The following is a 21,751-nucleotide window of genomic DNA, read 5'->3' as shown; positions in this document are numbered from 1 at the left end:
AAATCATGCTATAAACTATCGGCGTTCAGCGCCACGCTCGTTTTTATATTGGCTTCAATACTAAAAGGATTCTAAAAATAATTTTCCGCTAGGGGCGCTCAACGCCGAGATATATTTTTGTTCGTATAGAAACTCCAACGAATGGGTTGACCGCTATAGAGTAGTATCACCTCGTAGCTTTGGCTTTGGCCGCCATTTTAGGCGCGTTTTTTTATCTATAGGAAAATGCATGGGTGACGTTGCGTGATGTAGCACTGACACTACTCTATTGCGCGACTGTAAAGTTGGCCTCGTCTTCCAAGCCCGTACTGGGGCTCTCCTTACCAGCAAACGTGAGGCAGAGCTGTAAAGTTAGGTCCGATTTTTTGCAGTGCACTTTGCGAGCTATGTGGATTGGTCGACGAAGACCTGTACCATGTACTGTTGGAATGTCCTGAAACCGAAGTGGAACAGTTTATTTGTGATTGGCGGGCAGATAATTTTGGGACTTATGGTGCAAAGTGGGATTTCGCTGTGGTGCAGAAAATCCTGGAAATTTGGCAACGTAAAAGGAACAAACTTCGGTCGCTCTCCTATAATCACCAATGTAAATATTGTAAATAACATAAATTTTAAAGCTCAAAGTTTGTAAAAAAAGAAAAAAAGAGCTATTTTACCCATAGAAATCTTATACTCCTACCTAGAATGCTCCCGTCTACGGGAGAACCTGAAGCCAAGACATTTTGTAGCAACGACTAATGATTATATAGTCTGTGATACTTTGTTGCTCTGTTGATTGCAAAAGGATTCAAGTCATTTAAAAATTAAAATTTTATTTTGCGTGTTTTTAGCAACGCGAACTCTTTAATGAAATGGTCAATATTAATTGGTACCTCTTGTTCGATTGGCAAGAAACCCAGATTTGTTAATCTCAACATGCACATTGTAGACCTTTAATAATTTTTTATAATTTTTCTGATACACGATCTCGGCCGGCCGCGTTCGTTTCAATTTTCCACGCCACTGGCCGCCCCCTACATCTAAGTCGCCCGGGGCCATGGCCCCCTTTGCCCCTCCCACGCTACGCCACTGATCGCGAAATCAGCTTTTATTGCAATACTTGACCGTAACAGCGAACCATTAGCTTTACGTAAACGTAAAATTATCCCTAACAGAAGATTAAAACATAGTGGGTAACAATTACAACGGGGACCAGGGAAACTGAAGCAAAAACTCTAATAGACCAGATGAGGTCCACCTATTTCGAATTAATAGACAAATTTATTTCTGAAATGAAAATCCGGCTATTAGAAAACTCTGGTCTATATAATGTTATCATGGCGTCTGACCCTAACTCTGAGAACTTCCTAAACGAAATCGATATCCTAACACATTGTAACACATACGATAGGTTTCATTTCAACCTTGATTCCTTAAAAAGTCAAATTAAAATTGCGAGAAATCTAATTATCCCCAAAAAATTTAACAGCGTAAGCGACTGCTTCCACTATTTAATGCCCATGGAAGATGGCTTCCCTGACCTTGTTAAGTACTACAAGGTTGTTCAATGCATTCCTGTCGCAAACACCATCTCAGAAAGAAGTTTCAGTACCGAGGCCGAGGCAACGGTTAAATGGTCAAATGGATAAATAAAGCTTTCAAATAAAAGTTTTAATATCAAATATTGTAGATGTTTTGTCCCTCCAAGCAGCCCCGCCCCCTCACGTTTCGCTTTTCGACGGTTCCCACGAAAAGAACCTAAAACAAAAGTTACAAAACTAAAACTAAAACTTTCGAGTATTGACCATAGAAATCGGATAACAAACTAGAACGATTTTTGAAATTTTGTCGTGGGTTCCGATTAGAACTTTTAAAAACCCTGCCTTCGGCCCATGCTTTTCGTTTGGCTGGCAACGAAAGTTACGCCATCGGTGCCAAACTGGTGAACTAACACTCTATTTCGCCTAAAATTAAATGGCCGACTTTAGCTCGACGCTAACGCGGTTTTTTTTAAATATTTAAAGTAACTTATGTTTAATTAAAGTAATCAAATCGTGTAAGAGTACATACTCAAAAGAAAACATCGCTAAGAACGCACTAGAAAACGCGTTTCTTTCAAATCATAGAAAGCTAGTTTTTTTAAATAAAAAATGAAGAATGGTTCAAAATTCCGTAATTAAGTATTTAAGGAGTAATTACTCAAACAAAAACATATCTTTTCACAGGTTACAGTTAGAAATAGTTGTTTTACGAGCAATGGTTATGGGGAAAACCGGTGCACAGTAATGGTTTATCGCGAATATCTACGTTAGTATTGTATGTACGGCTATAAACCCAAGTATGAACATTAGGGTCCGGCTATTTCCCACAAAAACTGTTCTATGAACATTTTACATACGAGCAATCGCTGTGTCGTATTCGCGGTTTTAACGTTGTACCTGAAACGCGTCTTACAATTTTGCGCCTTCGTTGACTTAAAACGCATCCGCCGCTCTTCATGTAACCGCGTTTAAAATTTACCACCCAGCTAAATCTTGTTATTTTTGCAATAAATCGCTTGAAAATGAAGCTATTGTGAAGGTTGTGTGAGATAAAATGATGGGAAAGTCAGAATAATGGGTCACTTCAATTTAAATTCATATTGACTGCCGTAAGGAATAAATCCAAAAGACCAGTATCAATGCTTTGAACAGAAAACACGACACCGATGAGACTGTTCGACATGTAGAATGCGAGCTAATCAACCTACCAAATGATATAAGAAATATTCAACATACAAATTTCCCCGTTTATATGAACTTAAATGTAATATAAAATCGTGTTGAAAAACCGTTTACTGCTTTATAACATTCAAAAATAATATTAATTAAAATTATTAACATTAATAATAAACCCGATTACTATCGTTAAATCTTGGATTACTAATATGATATTTTTAATACGAAACAAATAACTAAATACGTGGAATGTTTGGCGTTAAATAAGCTTAGAACGCATTTCGTTATTTGTTTGTTATTACAAGGAGCGTTCGCCATCATTTAACCAAGATTTAACGATAGTAATCGGGTGTTTCCGTTTCAAAATACGCAGTAGATTAAACCGAGGCTTAAGACTGGGCAAGATTCCGCGCCTTAAAATTTTCGTCTACTTTAAAGATACATTCTGAACCATAGACATAGGAACTATACTTATACCTACGAAATTGAGGCCGGTTTTGAGCAATGGCGCTTTCTTATGCGTGATATGGACAAAATTATGTGGCGCCGCCTACGGCGTCTACGCGCGGCTAACTATACCTAGGCTATAGCCTTGACTATACTAAAAAAAGTAAGTCAGCTGTAAGATGTAAACAAAGGAAGTATGGAGGAATGTACCAATAAATTTCCAAATTATATAATGAAATGTGAGTAAATATTAATGATATTTATCTGTTAATGTAATACTTATGAATATATTAGTTTCAATATTAATATAAATAATAGCAGAAATACATGATAATAGGAATAAAAATAAACAGTGTCTGAGTATTTGGCTATTGACATTGCAATCAAAGGATGTAAAAGGGAGGTATAATTGTGGAAGGGATTCTACACACACTGATAAAGGATTAAAGAACTCTTATTGCCCTTGAAAAAGTATTAGCTTGGTGAGTCTTTTTCGAATAGCTTCTTTCTTCATTTGATTGTTTATGTCTCTGCTTATTTTCCTCAGCCTTATGTTAACGTATATTTTGATAATCTTTTTCATCAAAACATTAACGTGGTCTTGTGATCCAAGTTTGTCATCAAACATGTGTTCAGTAAGAGTTGGAAAAATATTGTCCGTTACTAACTGGCGCAGAACCAAACATTCTATTTTTAAGTCAATGTTTTTAGCCACAGTTTGAATTGATCCAAAGTATCTCACTGCCTTCTCGGTCAAGCTACAAATCTTGAGAACACTAGCTGTCGGATGACATAATCCACCATTGTCCTTTAAAAGGAGAAGAAGTTTGGTTGGATCACCCTTTACATAGCTTTGACTTGATAGTGAGGAATGCCTTTCGTCTAAAGCGTGTAAACATGTTTCGAATTTTAATTCTTTTTGTAATTTCTTTACAACAAAACCAGCCATATAACGGATTATGTTTTCTCGTAAGATGTTGGATGTTGATGTTTCATCAGTAAGAAACATAATAAAGTCATCCATTTCTTCCTCTAGAGATTCTTCTTTAATAACTCTAAGTTCGTTGGTTGGAACTGGCACCATGCACAAATTTGGAACGTGAGTGTTGTCCAAAGCAATTAAGTGGCCACTTTTTTTATTTTCAATTTTAGTAACCAACGTGTTTTTGTATGCAGCAGTGAAGTTTCTACAAGTAGGATTGTTGTTCCAACCTCCTCGCTGACGAATTGTGTTAAAAACTTAAAATATAACTCTAAATGGTCCTGCGAAAGTTTTTAAGTTAAAAGGTACCTTAAAAAATAAACAATTGTTTGCAAAATCTGGTATTTTAAAAAATATACTTCAGTGGTCCATCAGGGGGAACAATGTACTTCTCTCCAATGTCCAAAACACTGTGAATTGTGACACCAAAACCAATAATGGCTGTCTTTCTTTGGCTTTAAAAAATCAAGTTGCCTTCCAGGTCTGTTAAATTGAATAGAAGTTCTTTAGTCTTCATTATGTAACATTTGGTTATTTCAAGGTTGGAAAGCCGAATTGGTGCCTTGTAACCTTTAGCCCATGGATTTCGAGAGTTCAATACCTCAAACAAACTGCAAGGGACAGTGAGGTCAGATACGGTGTCAAAATTGTGGAGAAAAGTTGCTTAAAAATTGTTTTTTTGTAGATACCGATCAATTTTTGATATAAATTTAGATGTTGGCCCGCTTCCTTGAAACACTGGATCACCAGCCTCTTTCAAAAATTCTATGCTTTTTGCCAAAGAACTGCTAACTATTTGTGCGGCCAAGTTGACTTTCATTTTTTGAGTTTTAAACTATATATGAAATTTTGATAATTTGTTAACCAACGTTAATCCTTCATATTCTTGATACCTCTGAAGGATGGCAATATATGCCCATTCGAATTTCTAAATATTTACATTAAATGTTGTTCAATTTCCTTTATAAATTTTTAAGGTGAATGTTAGATCACTTTTTCCGCTCGCAAAAACCGAAGGAATTGAGTCTTCCTTAAGAATTTTCCGCGTGAGATCTTTCGCGTTTTTGCCAATATGATAATTTGATTCTTTAAAGTGTTTTCCACAAACAAAGTGATACTTTCCGGGTATTAAGTTCAATCGATTTATTGCCTTAAGATATTTTGAGCACAAGTTTAAGTTAGATTGAGGTAATCTTTATTGTGAAAAATGGACAATACAAGGTTTTAAACAAAGACCTGAAATTGTTATGATAAAAACAAGAAATACTTGCGAAATGGTATTTTTTCCTTTGGTGACCGACTTTGACGATTGGAAGCCACACAAGTTTGTACCATTTTCAATTGTTTGAAGTTTAAATTTACGTAAAATATTTTATTTCGCGTTGTATTTTACCAAAAACTAACTTTATTTTCGAAAATTAAACAATTTTTACAAGTCTCGGTAAGCAAATACGTTTTTGCGTCCAGCATTAGAATTTTCCGCTTTTTATAGTTTCTCCATTCTCCACCAAACGATTTGGTGGCGCCACGGAATTTTGTCCATATCACACATGAGACGCGCGTGGGACTGAAAACCGGGCACAAAAAGCTAGTGCCTTCAGAATCTGCAATACTCCGTCTAGGTATAAGTATAGTTCCTATGTCTATGTTCTGAACCATAGATGAACCAATGGATGAAAAGTTATGAAACCTTGGAGGAATAAAACAAGTATACAGGAGTTGCGGAGAGCTGCGAAATCGGTTTCGTCAGTGACCGTGATCTTGCGCGATTCCGAGGGGTTCAAACGCGACTAGCGCCAACTGCATTCGGGATTTTGTAACTATTCTCATTTTATAGCATTGTTTTCGCGTCGTCTGGTTTGTTTTATTCCTCCAAACAAATACGAGTCATTTTGGAAAAAGGTGCAAAGAATTTAGAAATGTTTCAAAACAAACCAGACGACGCGAAAACAATGATATAAAATGTGAATAGTTGCAAAATTCCGTATGCAGCTGGCGCTAGTCGCGTTTGAACCCCTCCGTCTCGCGCGAGTTCACAGTCACTGACGAAACCGATTTCGCAGCTCTCCGCAACTCCTGTATACTTGTTTTATTCCTCCAAGATGAAACTAGCTTTTAAATAAACCTTGAAACTTATTTCAAGTCATATTTATAATTCACTGATGACAAAATTCGTGAAAAGTATTAATATCGTTCCGAATTACAACCTACTTTCTAAAATCTCATTTTGCTTTCTAATACGCGCGTTAACAACACAAACTTTACATTAATTTCAATGGGGTGGGAGAAAACTTTTAACCAAGTTACGCGCGAGCGCGCCTCTTTAGGCAGCGCAGATGGCGTTACTGTCGTGTTAGCCAAGAATCAAATCGGTACCTTGTCAGCCATTCGATTAAGCGTTCTAGTTTGTTATCCGATTTCTATGGTATTGACTCCTCCTCCGCGCAAGACAGGGCAAAAAGCGTTCAAGGTGCCGGTAGCCGGACGATCGTCTCCACCATAGAGATAGAAAATAAGTGGAGGCCCAGACATGGGAAAAAAAGAGCTGCTTTCTGTTATGGAAATTTCATCCCCCCCCCCCCCGTGGCATGCGTTATAGGGAAAATCATTGATTTGGTGGGATTTTTGGCCTGAATTTTTGAAAAAGCACTATTTCCAGAAATTCATAAACCGAAAATATCAGACTTCTATTTCTCTAACGCTAGATGCAAGTGCTTGAAAATTACTATTCAGATTTTTTATATAAAAATTATTACTAATTATTATTTAATTTTTTCCCGCGCTGGCCTACGAAACTTGAAAATATTTGGCATGTTTTCCGCTGAGTTTTGGGAGGGGGCGTGGCTAAAAACGTGTAGGGGGTTTGGCTGGAAATTTTGGAACTGGACTGTGGGATTTTCATTCGTCAAACATTGGCAACACTGGATAGCAGCGCGGAACCATAGAAATCTCATAGGTAACTAGAATGCTGCCGCCTACGGCCGAGCTTGACGCCAGTTCGCCTTGAACCTTCAGCCAATGAGAGGCCGTAGAGTGGTTCCGCCAAGGAGGATAATAATCCTCCTTGGATCCGCTACTATAGCGGGAGATAGGTGACGTCATTCTCTCTGGTGACATTAAATTCTTGGCAGAACCACTCTTTGAGCTCTGATTGGCAATACCGAGGCCTAGCACAAATACAGGTCCTAAAGGCGGGGAATTCATTTCCTCGCCTTAAAATTTTCGTCGATTTTAAAAGTAGATTACGAGCGAAATAATTAAGGGAAAATTATGAAAGTAGTCTTAAATAAAACCTGGAAACTTACTAAAAATCATATGAAAAATTCAAAGTTGAGTACAAACACTAAAATTATTAAAAAGTCTCCGAATTGCAACCATGGGCCAAATAATTTGGCCCATGTTGCAACCTTGGACTAATTAACACAGGGACGTTTCGGTGCTACTGAAATTCCCAGCAAAGCGCGCGACCCGGTTAGCCTCATTCCTCTATCGGGAAAAATATGCTTAACAGTTACTGCGCAAGTGCGAAAGTGTCATACGGAGTGGCCATGCTAAAAACTTCAAATCTTGAACGTAAGCTACGCCACCTCGTAGCTATTAAAGATATTATTTCTTATTAGGCCGACCGCTTAAAAATTGACAGGCGAATGCCAACAGAGGACGCTACCTAACAGGGTCGCTCCGTATGACACCTTCGCGCTTGCGCAGAGTAAGTAACGCATTTTTTTCGCCAGTAGAGAGATGACCCTAAGTGTGGTTTACGTTTTAGGGAAGCCGAAACGTCCCTGTGTTAATTAGTCCAAGTTGCAACGTAGTCTAGATTATCTTTGTTGCAACACAGTTAGGAAAACAAATTCCCGTAGGAAAAGCATTAGGGAGAAAAAACCATTTTCACGAAAATTCGTCCGCTTAGACTCAGTTCGTGTCTCCGCCGTTCGGCAGAGCCACTTGATTTTTGAACCCCTCCTCTTCTATGGAGATGTCCGCTCCTATTGACTGAACGCAGTATCAGTCACGTGCACCCATAGACAATAAACATTATTGTCTATGGTGCACCCCATGCCTCAGATTTCATTGGGCCTCTACGGCCTCTACTTATTTTCTATATCTATGGTCTCCACATATTCATTCTCCTTAGATATAAATTTTTACGGTAGAAAATGGGCCAAAATTTCAGTTATTCATGTTTTAAATAAGAGCGAAAAAATCCTCGGTTCCTCGGCTATATTTAGACGACCTTCGGACCAAGGCCAAGGGTTTTCCAAATGGCCGAGGCTCGGTTCGATCCTTGGTACGCCACGAAAATTGTAATATGCCCGAAAAATTGCGATGAAATCATCGCACCATGGACTAATTAATTAGTCCATGGTCTATCTAACGATAGGAAATCACATGGCCTCAACAGCTTTTATATTGGTATGCCCACCCGCGTATCCTGAGGGTGGGCGGCATCCACCCTTTAACTTAGAATGGCAATTTTTATATCAAACGATTGGAAATCACATGGCCTCAGCAGCTTTTGTATTAGTTTGCCTACCTGTGTCTACTAAGGTTGTATGGGTTTGCCCACCCGAATACGCCGATGTGGAACTAATATTACGGCCTGCGCCGACTTGTTTTATAAACATTTAACGGAATGGGAACTCAAAGATGGAAACGCAATTATATTTAAAAACATAGCTCTTTATTCTTCAAATTTATAGAATGTCTTTAGAGTTTCAACAATTTAAACACCTCGGGTATATTGACTTAATAAATGTGGCAAAAACTAACTTTCAAAATATCTTAAAACATTTTTATATTCATAGATAAAAGTAATTTTTTTCTTCACTGGAGTATTTCGTTCATACTAATGAAAATATGGTACCATACAACAGGCTTATACGAATATACATAACATATACAATATATGTACACATCTAAAAACAATGTATGTAACATACATTTAAATGGAAAAAGAGCTAAAGACCATTTTTGCCATTCTTGGAACCTTTATATTTGAAACTACGCTGTTTTGTCAACTGGCTTGTTGAGCCGTGACGTATTCGAATTGAACTATCAGAGGCAGCACTATTATAATCAGCACAAACTTCCTTTTCAGTTGGCGAGCCCAAAGTCAGGCTTGACATTGAAGAAGACAAATTCATTGTAGAGCTAACGCTGAGCGTGCTTGGGTATTGTGTCAATTCATGAAGTTCCCCTTCATCGGCTGGCAAACAAGTCTCAACCATTGCCTCAAGACAATTGACAAATAACTCGGCATTGTCCAAATTTGTTTGACACTTTAATAAAATGTCATTTTCCATTTGTAAGAACTTCATTTGAGTAAATGAGTCACAAAACAAGTTTGTAAAACAAAAATCAAAAAACATTCGTACGGAAATAATATATATAAAAACAAACTAAAATCATTTGATATAAACACATACCTTTGAAAATGGTCCCGCAAACCTCCATAATCCACCAAATCCGAATGCTAAAAAGGCACAGTGAAGTTAAAAATTTTCCAAACAATAAGAGTCCCGTTGAGAGAACTTACTTTGCAAACAATGTAGCTGTTGTTCTTTGCTATCCTCACACGCAATCATATTATGAATTATACCCTAAAAAGTACAAATTTACAAAAAAAATGCTTTAAATTAGATAAATTAAGGAATATTTACCTGTACAGCGCTAAGTATAATTTGGTCATGGCATAAGGACAGAACATTATTGATTTTGGCGTCCAACAAACTATGACTATTGTACAAAAATATTGAAATTATTAGGATATTTTAAAATAAAACATCAAATCTCAGTTTGATTGACTTACATTACAGGAAAGACCCTAGGAAAAACTACCGAAGCTTCTGACAAATATTCATACAAAATTCTCATTTCATTCTCATCAGTAGTGTTTCTAACTAAAGTGGCCTATGAAGTATGAATAATTAGTACATAGTGAACAAAAGAAATTAATATTTCAACACATACCAGCACAGTTAGCACTAGAGCTTGGGTAGGAAAATCAGTTAAAACATCAGGGTCTAGCAGAACATTCTCTTCATTGGAAACTGAGACGCGAGAACTTCTTTCTGCATGTCTGGGTTCAATATCTTCAGGATAGTCATCATCTTTTCCATAACCACCAGCAGCATCTACACTTTTTTGAATTTTGGGTGTAGGCATTGAACTGCTACGTTGTGTTTTGAATAGGGGTCTGATATTTTGGGCATCTATGTCTAAGCTTTTCCACGACTTTGGATCTTTGCCTTGAACCTGCAACCACTGATACATGTAGAGTATAAGAAGATTCGTTTTAATTAAAAAAAATAAGTACCTGTTGCACCTGAGTCTGTTTACACTGCCTAGCCTGAGCTATTGCATTTTGATCTAATAGATCCCATGATTTCTGACGACGATTGGTGGGTGAGGAATTATACAGAACAACAGCCATACTTTGAGGATGAAGTTGGGATGGGTGTCCATGAGGAGAGGTCTGAGCCGAAGCCGAGGCCGAGGAAGACGGAGAAGGAAGGGGTGTTTGACCCGGAGGAGTTTGAGTGCATGGAGAGACAACGGAAATTTGAGAACTTAAATTGGAAAATCCATTAGCTGATGGGGAACCAGATATAACACGGGCGACACGATGTTTCAAGTGGCAACGACTTCGCACTTCTTCGGATACCGACACCAATGCTAAAAGTTCAGGGTATGGGAATCAAATTCTTGTAGAGCACTAACAATTCAATGGAGAATTACCTGCCAGATAAGCTATATTATCAGGTGTAACTTCGAATTTATCTCTTTTTTCAGGCTTTGCAACTATTCCCAGTAGCATATTCAATATTCGAGCTGTTCTTGAAACAGTAGTTGCAGTTGGGTGTCGGAATCCTTTCAGCAGATGGCCAACCAAAGCGAAATGAAAATTTGATTTGAAGCTCAGTCCAACTGAATGATCCAGCTGTTTGAAGTGCCATTCTAAAGGCTCTCTAGTGGACATCATAATTTGTTCTAAGCTCTGCAAGAGGTATAGAGAAAAATAAAATAAAAACCTTAGTGATAAACTTTAGTAAGAATACATACTTGATTTTCAAATGTTAACAAAGACTCTAAAGTATGAAGATTTTGCTCCAAAAGGGCCAATCCCGATGCATAAAGACTCATTTCATCTAATTGGAGAGCTGATATGGCCACCCAAAATAAAGCTCGATGAATAGGAGATTCCTTTTAGTGGAAGAAATACATTCAATCAATAGAACATGCTTTGGTCACATATACGATTATGGTTGAGGTTTCCTTACTGGACGTAGGAGAGGGTGAAGTCTAGTTAGACCCATAATTATTGCATCAATTAGCTGTAAATCTTGAAATGATTCTAGGGCTTTCACTAGAATTCGAAGTAGCTGTTTCACTTCCTGATCAGTTATGTTTTTACTGATACAACCAAAAACAATGAGGGCTCTGGGTTGTAAGGCTGGATTGTATCGGAATGCAAAACTTCTCGATAAATCTGTCCACTGTTGTAACCAGTCACAATTTTGAATGTTTTTCATGCAAGCTTCCATTATCTCAAGCAGAGCATCAGTAATTATTTCAAGAGAGGCTAGAGGCATGCGATCTTGGTCTGAGCTTGAGCAGGTAAAGGAACGGTCCAAATGTCTATCACTGTGGCGGTAAGCTGATCGGAAAGCTGTTACTGCCGCTGATTTTACTTTACTGATTCCAAACAAGAGATAAAACTTTGGCAAGGAGAATTCATCCAAACTAAGCCTTAAAACTCTCTGAGTTTCACCTACATATAACGTATTAAGTTATTAAGTATAAGTGAAATTTCACTGATAATATTTTTGATGAAGATATTTACCACTAAAAGAAGGTTTAGTGCAAGTACAGAGTGAGTGAATTATATTTATCACAAGTCCATGAATGGACGCCCTCAATGAAACTGGCCCCGTGTGAACCAAGAGAGTTACAATGTGGAACAAATATGGAAGATGGCTTGCCACTAAATAAAAAAAAATTACCAAACAATATGAAAAATATGAAAGAATAGAATTTTTTTACCATCCAAACAGTTGTTAAAGGATAACATAAGCAAATATCTGGCTAAGATAGCTATGTCATCCCACATCAGATGTTGTTCTAAGGTTGGTGTTGGAGACGTGCACGTTTTTTCCATTACCCTGCAGAGTCTGCTTATAACCTTCATGGCTACCAATTTGACATTAGAAGAAGCTAATGCTACAGCTGTATCTGCCATAATTTCAGCCTGAGTTGAGCCCAAGCCTCCAGTAACACTTCGTTTAATAAAGCTATCCAAAACCATGTCCAATAGATCGGAGACTTGACCAATGTTCCCCCATATTTTGGCTTGAATTGAGGGATACATCTAAACAATTGAAAAGTATTTTTTTTTTGTAAACAGGGAAAAATTCACTTTTTAAAGAAAATAAAATTTAAATACCTCCACTTCTTCTATCGTAAGGGTAATTAATTTGTCAAGTATCGTAGCAACCCTTTGTCTTTTATTGTCATCTGTATGTTTACAAAATCTAAAAGTAATAATTGGATTAAATTATATTTCAGGTATAATCCATTGAAAAAATAAACTAACTTGGTTAAATTAGGTAACCAGGGTGTCATGTATTCTAAACACAAATGCTTTAGCTCAATGCTGGAAGCACGAAAACCCTGTATACACTCTTCTAAAAATTCCAACGTTAAATGAGAAGCATTTTGAGCTAATTTTTCACTGATTTGTTTGATGAAAATAGTATTATTTGATGGAATGCACAGACCTTTTAAAAATGATTAATTTAGAACAATTTGTATAATCGCTAATTGAAATGAAAGTGAATATATATCTAACCAGCTGTTTCTAAAAGTTGTCCCTGAATTTTCAAATCAAAAGTGCCAGTTAGAGCACAAAGTAGATTGTAAGCTGCAGTTCGAAGATTGGGGTCCGAGCTACCCAAATTAAGGAGGGCCATGTTCAACAGGGTCCCTGGAACGTCTTTGGGTCTAATCTTAGTATGAACTGTAACGGAATCAGGTTGAGAGAGCTCCCAGCGTGTTCTTATGTGGATAATGGCTTGAACGATACTATCACAGTCGTTGTGAATAAAAGATAAGGGACCACTCTCATTCGCAATTGTTAAAGTGAATTGATTGTCGTCAACCAGACAAACCTCCTCTATTTCAGAGGCATAATAAACATCATTTAGCAAGACAGAATGACTTAGAACTTTGGTTTTTTCCGCTGATGTTACTTGAATAGCCGATGGTCCAACCTTTGACATAAAGAAAATGTTAAATTACGCAATACAGATTTCTGTAATCACTCACTTTTATAGCAACTTTGGTATCTTTATGGGACAGTTTAAGAGCATTATTAAACACTTTGAGATCTTCATCAAGGCTCAGAGTGGCACCTGGTAGCCTTTGTTGCTCAATATCAATATAATCTGATAATCTTTGTGGAGTATCAATGAAGATTAGTTTCCTATTTCCCTGGAAGATTAAAAAGAAATGTTCATTAATTTCATTTCAAACTTAAAACTTTATAAAATGGTTGTTACTTTCAATGGAGCCAAAACTCTGTCATGATATTTGGTGTATTCCCTAACCCATGAATTGCAATTGTAGATGTAAGCAGCTTGAATCTTCTCATAAGCAATCTCCGGTAGTACCACAAACCACTTCTGAAGATATTCGGTCTTATAATAAAAAATAATAATTAAATGAATTCAACCAAAGACAAAAAAAAGGTATCATATAATACGCACCCTAAATCTGTTTTCAGCGCAGGTGTGAGTGAAATCCACAACCAGTTCAAAAGGTTTGTGGCAAAAGGGTTTCAGAGTAAGAATGACATGGTAGATGAGGAGGTCTCCATTCGTCTCACCAATTCTGTCGCAAACAAAACTTAATATAGATGAAAAGGTTTGCTTACTTAACAACAGTCTTGTATGACAAATCAAAATCGACAGCCTTACTTCCATCTCCTAGCAACGTAATAGAAGACGGGGTGTCCCGCTTTGGATGTCCCAGCTTGGTAAAAAATATTCAAAGATTTGATGGATTTAAATTCATCCTTTTCATGCATGTTATGCTTGGACATGATTTCCTCAAATTTGGTACTTGTCATGTCAATACTGCTCCACCTAGAAGTAAAGACGCGTAAATTGACAAACCAGTTGTATATCCTTTAGCAAACCAGCTTTAAGAAAGGGATATTCACTGAGAATCAACTGGCTTGTGCTCGGGTGGTCCCAAATAGGCCAAAAGAGTTGCCATTTTGTCAAAAGGACGTCTTCCAACGGCTTTATGGTCCCTCGAACTTGAAAGATAATCTCCTATTTTTTCTTGATGATTCCATAATAAACGATGCAGAGCATTAACATTTGCATCACTAATGAAAGACATATTGTGACTAGACTGATGATCCGTATTTTCGCAGTCTGAGGCAATTTGCATAACCCACCTGACAAAAAAAAAACATGAAAATAAAAAAATTACTTTTAAACAGCTCAAGCCAATTTCGATACTTACTTTCTACCAGAATCAAAGTGAGCTCTAAGAAAATCGTTAAAAGAGAGCATGTGTTGTTCTTTACTAAATTCAACATGGTTCGCAATGTTTTGGAGTATCTTGGAAACCAGCATCAAGCCCCTTTTTATTTTTACTGGGGGTTGCCTATCGACTATTCCCATTTCGTATGGTGATACTATTAGTAAAATTAAAATTATCTTAGTCAAGTGGCAAATACACTCATTCTTTACGTACCAATTGAGGGGTTGATGAAACGTAGAAATATGACAGTACCAACAGCACTTATATTATGGGGACAATTAGGAAACCTTTTATTCAGGACTTGGTAGAGACAATGACACATACTTCTCAATTGGGATGGAAATCTGAAATAATAATAAACATTATAATGGGTCAAGTATACAGAAATCTTGAAAGAAATAATAATTTACTTGTCTGTAGAGTTTATAATTGAATGGAAAACCCTTTGGGTAAGCGAGAGCAAATTTTTACGGTCTTCTTCAACATCTTCTCCTTCATCCAGCCTTTAGAATGTTACAAATAATCATTGTCAATAAATATCTAATATTTAAACATCAAAAAGTTCATTAGTATACCTCGCAGGATCAACTTCGTAACTGAAATTTGGCTGGTCCAGCAATGGTCTTATGTGAGGTTCTAGGAGGTTACGGATGTAAGTCATTCCATACATTTTGAAACAAAATGCCATAATTTTACTGCCCAAACTATTTCCCCTAAACAGTGTTTGCATACAATCTGAAACTTCAACCTGAAAATACCAGTGTGTTGTCTCATGTTTTTACAAAATCAGTTTATTAAGAATAAGATAAATAAAAACAACGAAACAAACCTCTTTGTAGAACATATTCCACAACAATGGCGAGAGGAGATGTTTAGCATCAAATAGAGAGACTAGAACTTTGGCTAATTCATCCATCTGCGGGGTCATGACTACATTGGCAAGTGCCATTGCAATGGGTAACTCCCCTTTATCACCAATCATCGTAACTAGCTGAACCAACTGTTCGTATCGATCTACCAAGACAGTCTCTGCCAACATGTCAAACTCGGTGCCTTGTTGAAGAATTCTAGTTAAAACCTCCATGAATGCTGCTCTTGTTTGCAAATCTGTAAGAAAAACATTCAATAATAAAATTTCGCTTAAGAAATGAGCCTCAGCAAGTGCCTGCTAACCTTTATGATAGCCTAATCCAATTGAATGCAGCAGCCCGCTATCTATATTAGCGCTGAGCAGATTAGACATAGCCTGAATGGTACACGTTCTAAGTTCACTAAGTTTGGTTGAATGTATTCGATGGCGAGCAGCTTCCTTGTCCTCTGGGGTTTCACTACATTCATTCAGTAAATTCATGAATAATGAAAAATACCTAAAAATTAAAATAAATATGTAAAATAAAATCATTTGGCATTTAAATACAATGGATTTAGAAAAATATACTTCAGAAACATTTGCGATTTGGCCTCCATTAAATCTCCCCGGTCACTTTCTTCTGGTTGAAGCGGCAAACCCCTCAAAAGAGCGGCTACAGCCTGCATGCATGACTGATCTAAGTCCCTAGTTAGCGATGTTATGTCTCCTGAGCCAGGGGGGGCTATTTGATGGCTATTTCCCATCACCCAATCAGTTAGATACTCAGTCATTTTATTCCTGAATTTCATTTCTTGTCTAAATGCTAGGTCATCTCTACGGGCCATCATAGCTTCCACAAGTTGGCATAATTTAGTCTTGATTTGGATAGCGTGAACAGTAGTGTCCAGGTGCCGCACGTATCGCACAATAGCCAGCATCATTCCTTCAATACTAGTAATTCCAAAATGTTCTGACATATGATCAACCTTATTCTCCAGAACACTTTTCATGATGAATATTATGTGTTCAATAAATTGAGTGTTAACCTCAACCACAATCACCTGAATTTGAGTAAATTTCATAAGCAAAATGTATTAAAGTGTACTCTAATAAATTATTTTCAGTTCAATGACACTCTTGGAATGTTTTAGTTAAAAGAGTGTGGTGCTACACAAGAGTAAGGGAATAAATCAGCCAAAAACCATAGTTACCTGGCCTTGCCCATCGAAGAACTTTTCCACAATAACCTTAATTTGATCGAACAATATGTGATACAAGGTTGGACTCATTTCGTGAGCTACCAATTCCTTGACGTGTTTCTGAACATGAGTCCCAAATTTCTCATTGCTGCAAACTAATAGACGCAGTAACTGGCCAACAAACTGCGTAACTGGACAGTACTGCATGTCAGGAGTGGCGCAAAGCATGCTCCCTTTTCTGGCATCTAATCCAAAGTTAGTACAAGGAACGTTGTACATGTACATTGACGATCTCGGCCTAGTTGGCGATTTTCTTTGCAGACAAACTCCACCAAGTGCGACCAAGAAACCCGTGTTATTGGCCCATTCATTAAGTTGATCCTTATGTAATAAAAAAAATAACATAAGTATTGTGAGACTGATAAAAATTACAAAATATCTACTTCTAGCTCATGTTCGGAGTTTTGATGCGAAGCCCTTCTTTTTCCAATGGTTCTGTGAAAACCTTCACTGATTTGTCCATCTTCCAGCTTAGTTTTTGGATAGCTAACCAATAATTTGGTGACTAATTCCCAGTTTAGAAATGTATCTTCCCACGCTTGAGAACAGCCCTGTGTGCAATGTTCAATTTTACGTAGTAAAGCCATAATCCTCTTTTGTAAAGCAGCGCGACCGGTAGTAAGGACAGTGCTAGCAGCGGCCAATTCTTGATAAACATGGTAATTCGGTAATAAATAGGTGACGGATAAATCATCTTGACCACATCGGATATCCGCCTCTTCGCACAAAAGGGCAAAACACGACATAGCAACTAAAACTGCATCAATATCAACACTCCAGAGATACATAAAAAAGACAACCTTGGTAATAGTAAAACAATTAATGCATATGGACTAAAAATAAAGAAAAACCTTTAACTGTATACCTCCAATTTAATATGAGCTTGTTTAGAAATAGCAACGTGACTTCCATTGTTGGCATATTCCTTATTTCTCAATAAAAATGTGTTTCTACATTTTAAAATTTCCCTGAGCCATCTCATAATCTCCGTATAATTTGCAATTTGGTGTTGAATAAGCTTCTGAGAGATTGAAAATAGCACTTGGGAGCTACAATGGGGCGATCATAGTTCATAATTCAACCAAGCAGTTGGAAACTCCTTACACCTTACCTAACATCCCAAAAAGTATTTATAGGTGATTCTGGATTCCACATTTCAATGTTGTCCGGTTGGTGAAGCACCAAAAGGGCCTCCATGGCTTCTTGAGCCACGTCAGGCATGGATGGTTGATGAACCAGTGACACCAGACCATTTATCAGCTCTTGGGTACTGCTCTGAATTTCATGACCAGCTTTGCCTTGATTCTAAAATATTAAAATGTTAATGACTTTCTCGAAAAGGACACTACCAGTATATAATTACATTGAGCAAAAGCATTGGGTCTGCGTGAATGAGTCGAACCATCCAAAGCAGTAAATTCTTGAAACAGAGAGAATCTTCTGATGACTTTTCTTTGAATTTCAAAGTACTGACTTTCTCTTTCAACGTTAAGCTCTGCAAAAATTTATCATTAAGCGCCAAAGTCACCAACAACTGAACTACAGAATTTTAAAACCCCCAATGCACAAACCTGACATAACTAATCCATTAAGAGGCAAATAAAATAAAAAAAAACTCTTAACACGAGCAATCACACAAAAAGTAGCAAAAAAACACTAATAATCAAAATTATCCAATATTACTTGTATAACTTTCATGGGAGGATGATTCATGAGCCCTTGCGTTGTTTTATTGAGCGTATCCGTGAACATCAGCCTCAACTCAGGAGCTTTGTTATAGACAATGTCAATTTGGGGCCACCAAGCCAAACGTGGCTGAGTTATTATGCGATAGAGGGAATTGACAAGAACAAAATGGTAAATGGATGGAGAGTTTGGATTCAAGCACACTTTGAGAGCTTCATTATTATGAGGAGTTATGCGAAAGAAGGAAACAAAACAATCATTCATAAGGTCCACATCTTGAGCGTTACTCGATTGGATTCGCGAAAATGGTTTGTTCGGGTTAAATAATAAACCCTAAATTTTTGGGGGAAAAAAAGGCAAATTAACCTTCTTTCAACATAAAACTATAAACCCAGAAAAGTACCTTGAGATCATTCATCACTAATTGGACTAGAACAAAAACAACATTGTTGCTATCAAGAATGTTGATGTATGTGGAAGCTTTACATAATTTTACACCCGTAACAGAAGCTGCGTCTGTTAACTGCCTACTGGTTCCGTGTGAAACCAGTGCCTTTTTCACGCTGTCAACAAATTGTCTCTGTATTTTGCAAATGAAAATTTAAGTCAGGATGTTTCTTTCACTTTTAAATTAAGAAATCGAAACTTCACCTTTCTAAAATGACGAGGGGAACAAGGAGCTCCAGTATCAGCATTTACAATTTCCTCCAAGATTTTCTGTAACATTAAAAATTGTTTTGCATTCAAAATCACTATAATCACTTATAAAATAAAAAGACATAAACTTACAGGACACAGAACCAGAAGCAATATTTGTAGGGGCCAAGTTGACGCTTTTCTTTTGTTATTGTTTTCTGCAAAATTGTCCAGCAATTCAAATAGTCGATCGCAGCACTCTACACATTTATTTATAGAGAAATATTTAATTAGCTAAGTTTAATTTCAGTAAAGAATAAGGTGAAGATGAAAAATCAACCAGCAAGCTCTTCATTCGGTTTTTTCTGAAGTTCCGTAAATTCATGCGGATATGTATCCATCCAATTCCAGATGGCTTTCTCCAGACTGTTCATAAGCACCAAATAAGACGTTTTCCTCAAACTTCGAAATTTGGAATTAATTTCTATGAAAAAATTTGCAACTATAGTTACAATATTAGTAGATATAACAGAATTTTTATAACACCAATGACATTTGTAAATACCATTCAAGAGTTTAATCAATCTCCCGACATCCACACTAATATGCTGTATAAGCTCAATATCAATAAAATCTGGATTCTCTTCACTGGTACTAGAAAGCTCTTGCAACCTTTAAAAGTACTTGTACATTGTTATTTACTATATTAAATAGTTAATTTTACATTTTTATATACCTAGCTGATATTCTGCTGAAGACGGCATTGAAATTATTTAAACTCAGGGCAAACAACACCTTTGATGCCAACGTTTTTAATTGCGCCACCATAGGATTTTCATTTGGCAGCTCAATGAACTAACAACCAACAAATATTAATACTTAGTTCTACTAGATTAGTTCTAATATTTAAATACTTGGCATAACGCTCGTAATAAAGCTTTGACATTCATAGCTTCATCATATCTAGTTGTTTCTTTGGGTTGCTATAAGAATTAACGCAATTTAATTTTTAAACTGTAAATTCTCTACCCAAAAAATTAACTAACCCCATTTAGACACTTTTCCAATGTGTCTAAAACAATCAATTGAGATTCACAAAAATTCCTTTCAAATTCTGGTTGAATTTGGCCATGATTTCTCTGTGGTAACAATTTCTATATAAGTTGTCAATGATATTTATCAATAAACTGACTTAAACATGTAGATAATAAGGCAGATAGTACCATTTCATTTACGCAGTGAAGAATTCTGGTTAAACTGGAGATCACAAGGGAAAATTTGTACTTGCTTATGTTTATCAGACATTCTTTGTTCTGCTCAACGTTTATCCTAGAGTGAGTGGTTTGCGGCCCACTTCGGCAAGGTAACTAAAGTCATTGATTAAATATAACATATTATGTGAATATATCCATGGTACATTAACCATTCTAGTCTCTGTATTTTGCTCAACTATAGAACACCGAAGTTTCAAATCGAATATTGTGTTGCAGATTCGAATCATATTTTATTTGATGAATTTATTGACCATAGCTAGGCCTATCTGTCAGAATTTTCAGGGAAAAAAAGTAAAGGAAGTGCTAAGGCCCCCCAACTTTTATTTACCTGTTCTTCGAACCTTGTTATTAACGACGTTACCCATTCTACAGGTTTTGTAGTTGCCATTGATGAGCCGCTTTCCAAAATCATCAAAATAATGGTTTTAATTCGTGGAAATTCATTACAAAATATATAAAAAAATCAGATATTTCACACCGACGCCATTCTTCCAAAAATAACTCGCGAAAATCGCGATGGAGGACAGGAGGAAACACAAACGCAATAAGATACTTCGAAGGCGGACAGGAGGTTCCTTCATAGAAAAATGTACAGTTCGTTTTAGTCACATAGATGGCAATAGCGCATGCACGCATTGTAAAGAACGAAATATCACAATCAGTCTGTCCAAAGAACTGCATAATTTTATTGTAGAATCTGTATTTTACTAAATAACTAACACTTACGCCCTTCTAATCGAATATTAAAGGCCACATCGCTTAAAAAACCCGCATATATTTTTCTCTGAGAGCTCTTATTTTTTTGTATTCAAAGTGGACTTTTGTACTTCAATTATAACTTTCCAAGTGCTAGAGATATAGAAACTGAAGTAAATAGTTTTACACCAAAAATTATTTTAAAGTGCATAAGTAATTATGAAAAACTAATGGTAAAATCGAATTATACGTTTCAGCACTCAGCAAAGATGCCTTCGTTCTCAAATTCGTAACAATTTATTTTAAGAATTCGTAAGAGTTGAGGTTGAAATAATTAAAATAAAACTTCTTAAACCACAAAATAATCCGCGATTCAAAACAATATTTCTTCTTAATATCAGTCGATATTGTTATGACGATTCCTAGAATTCAAATATTGAAAGGATGATCACCATCCTCATTGTCATTATGGCCAAATGTCTAAGTGCGAATATGACATACTGCCATTCCGGGGATGGAGCGAAGAGCGCGCTCCGAGAGAGAAAGAGCAGCTCTGATCCATTCCGCCAGGTGGCGGAACGAGTCGGCGCCCTTCCGGTCGGATAGGAAAAGCGGGGAAAAGGATGGCGGGGAAAAAAGGTCGTTTTCTGCCTTGTCAACTAGTGATTTTC

The 21,751-nt window shown here is 36.8% G+C and overlaps 1 protein-coding gene and 1 long non-coding RNA gene across 9 annotated transcripts; one reads left to right on the top strand and one right to left on the bottom strand.

Moving 5' to 3' along the window:
- Positions 1 to 3,218: 3,218 nt before the first annotated feature.
- Positions 3,219 to 5,365, top strand: LOC149922187 (uncharacterized). Of its 4 annotated transcripts, XR_016477255.1 has the most exons (10): positions 3,219 to 3,382; positions 3,481 to 3,625; positions 3,691 to 3,778; positions 3,855 to 4,007; positions 4,089 to 4,112; positions 4,180 to 4,242; positions 4,320 to 4,430; positions 4,490 to 4,606; positions 4,667 to 4,753; positions 4,811 to 5,364. It is a non-coding gene; the product is annotated as an uncharacterized LOC149922187 (long non-coding RNA). The 4 variants fall into 4 exon arrangements; XR_016477254.1 differs by having other exon boundaries at positions 3,855 to 4,112; positions 4,323 to 4,430; positions 4,811 to 5,365; XR_016477253.1 differs by having other exon boundaries at positions 3,855 to 4,112.
- A 3,432-nt stretch (positions 5,366 to 8,797) lies between these two features.
- On the bottom strand, positions 8,798 to 20,948 carry Nf1 (neurofibromin 1). Of its 5 annotated transcripts, none has more exons than XM_090163482.1 (43): positions 20,713 to 20,948; positions 20,334 to 20,477; positions 20,157 to 20,249; positions 20,025 to 20,093; positions 19,847 to 19,965; positions 19,676 to 19,782; positions 19,451 to 19,594; positions 19,264 to 19,370; positions 19,126 to 19,191; positions 18,878 to 19,054; positions 18,472 to 18,807; positions 18,152 to 18,283; positions 17,900 to 18,093; positions 17,654 to 17,837; positions 17,172 to 17,588; positions 16,741 to 17,109; positions 16,118 to 16,590; positions 15,853 to 16,046; positions 15,509 to 15,786; positions 15,255 to 15,427; positions 15,090 to 15,182; positions 14,893 to 15,023; positions 14,659 to 14,833; positions 14,348 to 14,590; positions 14,103 to 14,270; positions 13,893 to 14,016; positions 13,686 to 13,823; positions 13,453 to 13,617; positions 12,977 to 13,397; positions 12,722 to 12,905; positions 12,572 to 12,659; positions 12,172 to 12,496; positions 11,972 to 12,112; positions 11,409 to 11,899; positions 11,191 to 11,331; positions 10,867 to 11,125; positions 10,445 to 10,803; positions 10,099 to 10,392; positions 9,938 to 10,038; positions 9,789 to 9,864; positions 9,665 to 9,728; positions 9,555 to 9,601; positions 8,798 to 9,407 (listed from the first exon to the last, which is right to left on the bottom strand). In XM_090163482.1, exons 1-43 carry the CDS (start codon positions 20,794 to 20,796, stop codon positions 9,087 to 9,089), a joined length of 8,409 nt encoding a protein of 2,802 aa, XP_090019608.1. In that variant the 5' UTR covers positions 20,797 to 20,948; the 3' UTR covers positions 8,798 to 9,086. The 5 variants fall into 5 exon arrangements, with proteins under 5 accessions (XP_090019608.1, XP_090019604.1, XP_090019606.1 ...); XM_090163478.1 differs by having other exon boundaries at positions 8,798 to 9,440; positions 13,893 to 14,031; positions 19,451 to 19,612; positions 20,157 to 20,264; positions 20,713 to 20,947; XM_090163480.1 differs by having other exon boundaries at positions 8,798 to 9,440; positions 13,893 to 14,031; positions 20,157 to 20,264; positions 20,713 to 20,947.
- Between the last annotated feature and the right edge of the window lie 803 nt (positions 20,949 to 21,751).

The sequence above is a fragment of the Leiobunum rupestre genome, chromosome 11 (genome assembly GCF_980474605.1).
Source record: "Leiobunum rupestre chromosome 11, qqLeiRupe1.1.hap1, whole genome shotgun sequence".
Classification (NCBI taxonomy): Eukaryota; Metazoa; Arthropoda; class Arachnida; order Opiliones; family Sclerosomatidae; genus Leiobunum; species Leiobunum rupestre.
Note: the sequence above shows the minus strand (reverse complement) of the source record. Positions and strands in the feature narration are given on the sequence as shown.

Excerpts from the sequence above, each read along its gene's own strand:
- Nf1 (XM_090163478.1), bottom strand. The coding sequence starts at position 20,796 with ATGATTTTGGAAAGCGGCTCATCAATGGCAACTACAAAACCTGTAGAA. Across the intron at positions 19,966-20,024 it reads TATTACGAGCGTTATGCCAA|TTCATTGAGCTGCCAAATGA; the intron begins GTATTTAAATAT and ends GTTGGTTGTTAG. Across the intron at positions 19,192-19,263 it reads TGCTTCTGGTTCTGTGTCCT|AAAATCTTGGAGGAAATTGT; the intron begins GTAAGTTTATGT and ends TTAATGTTACAG.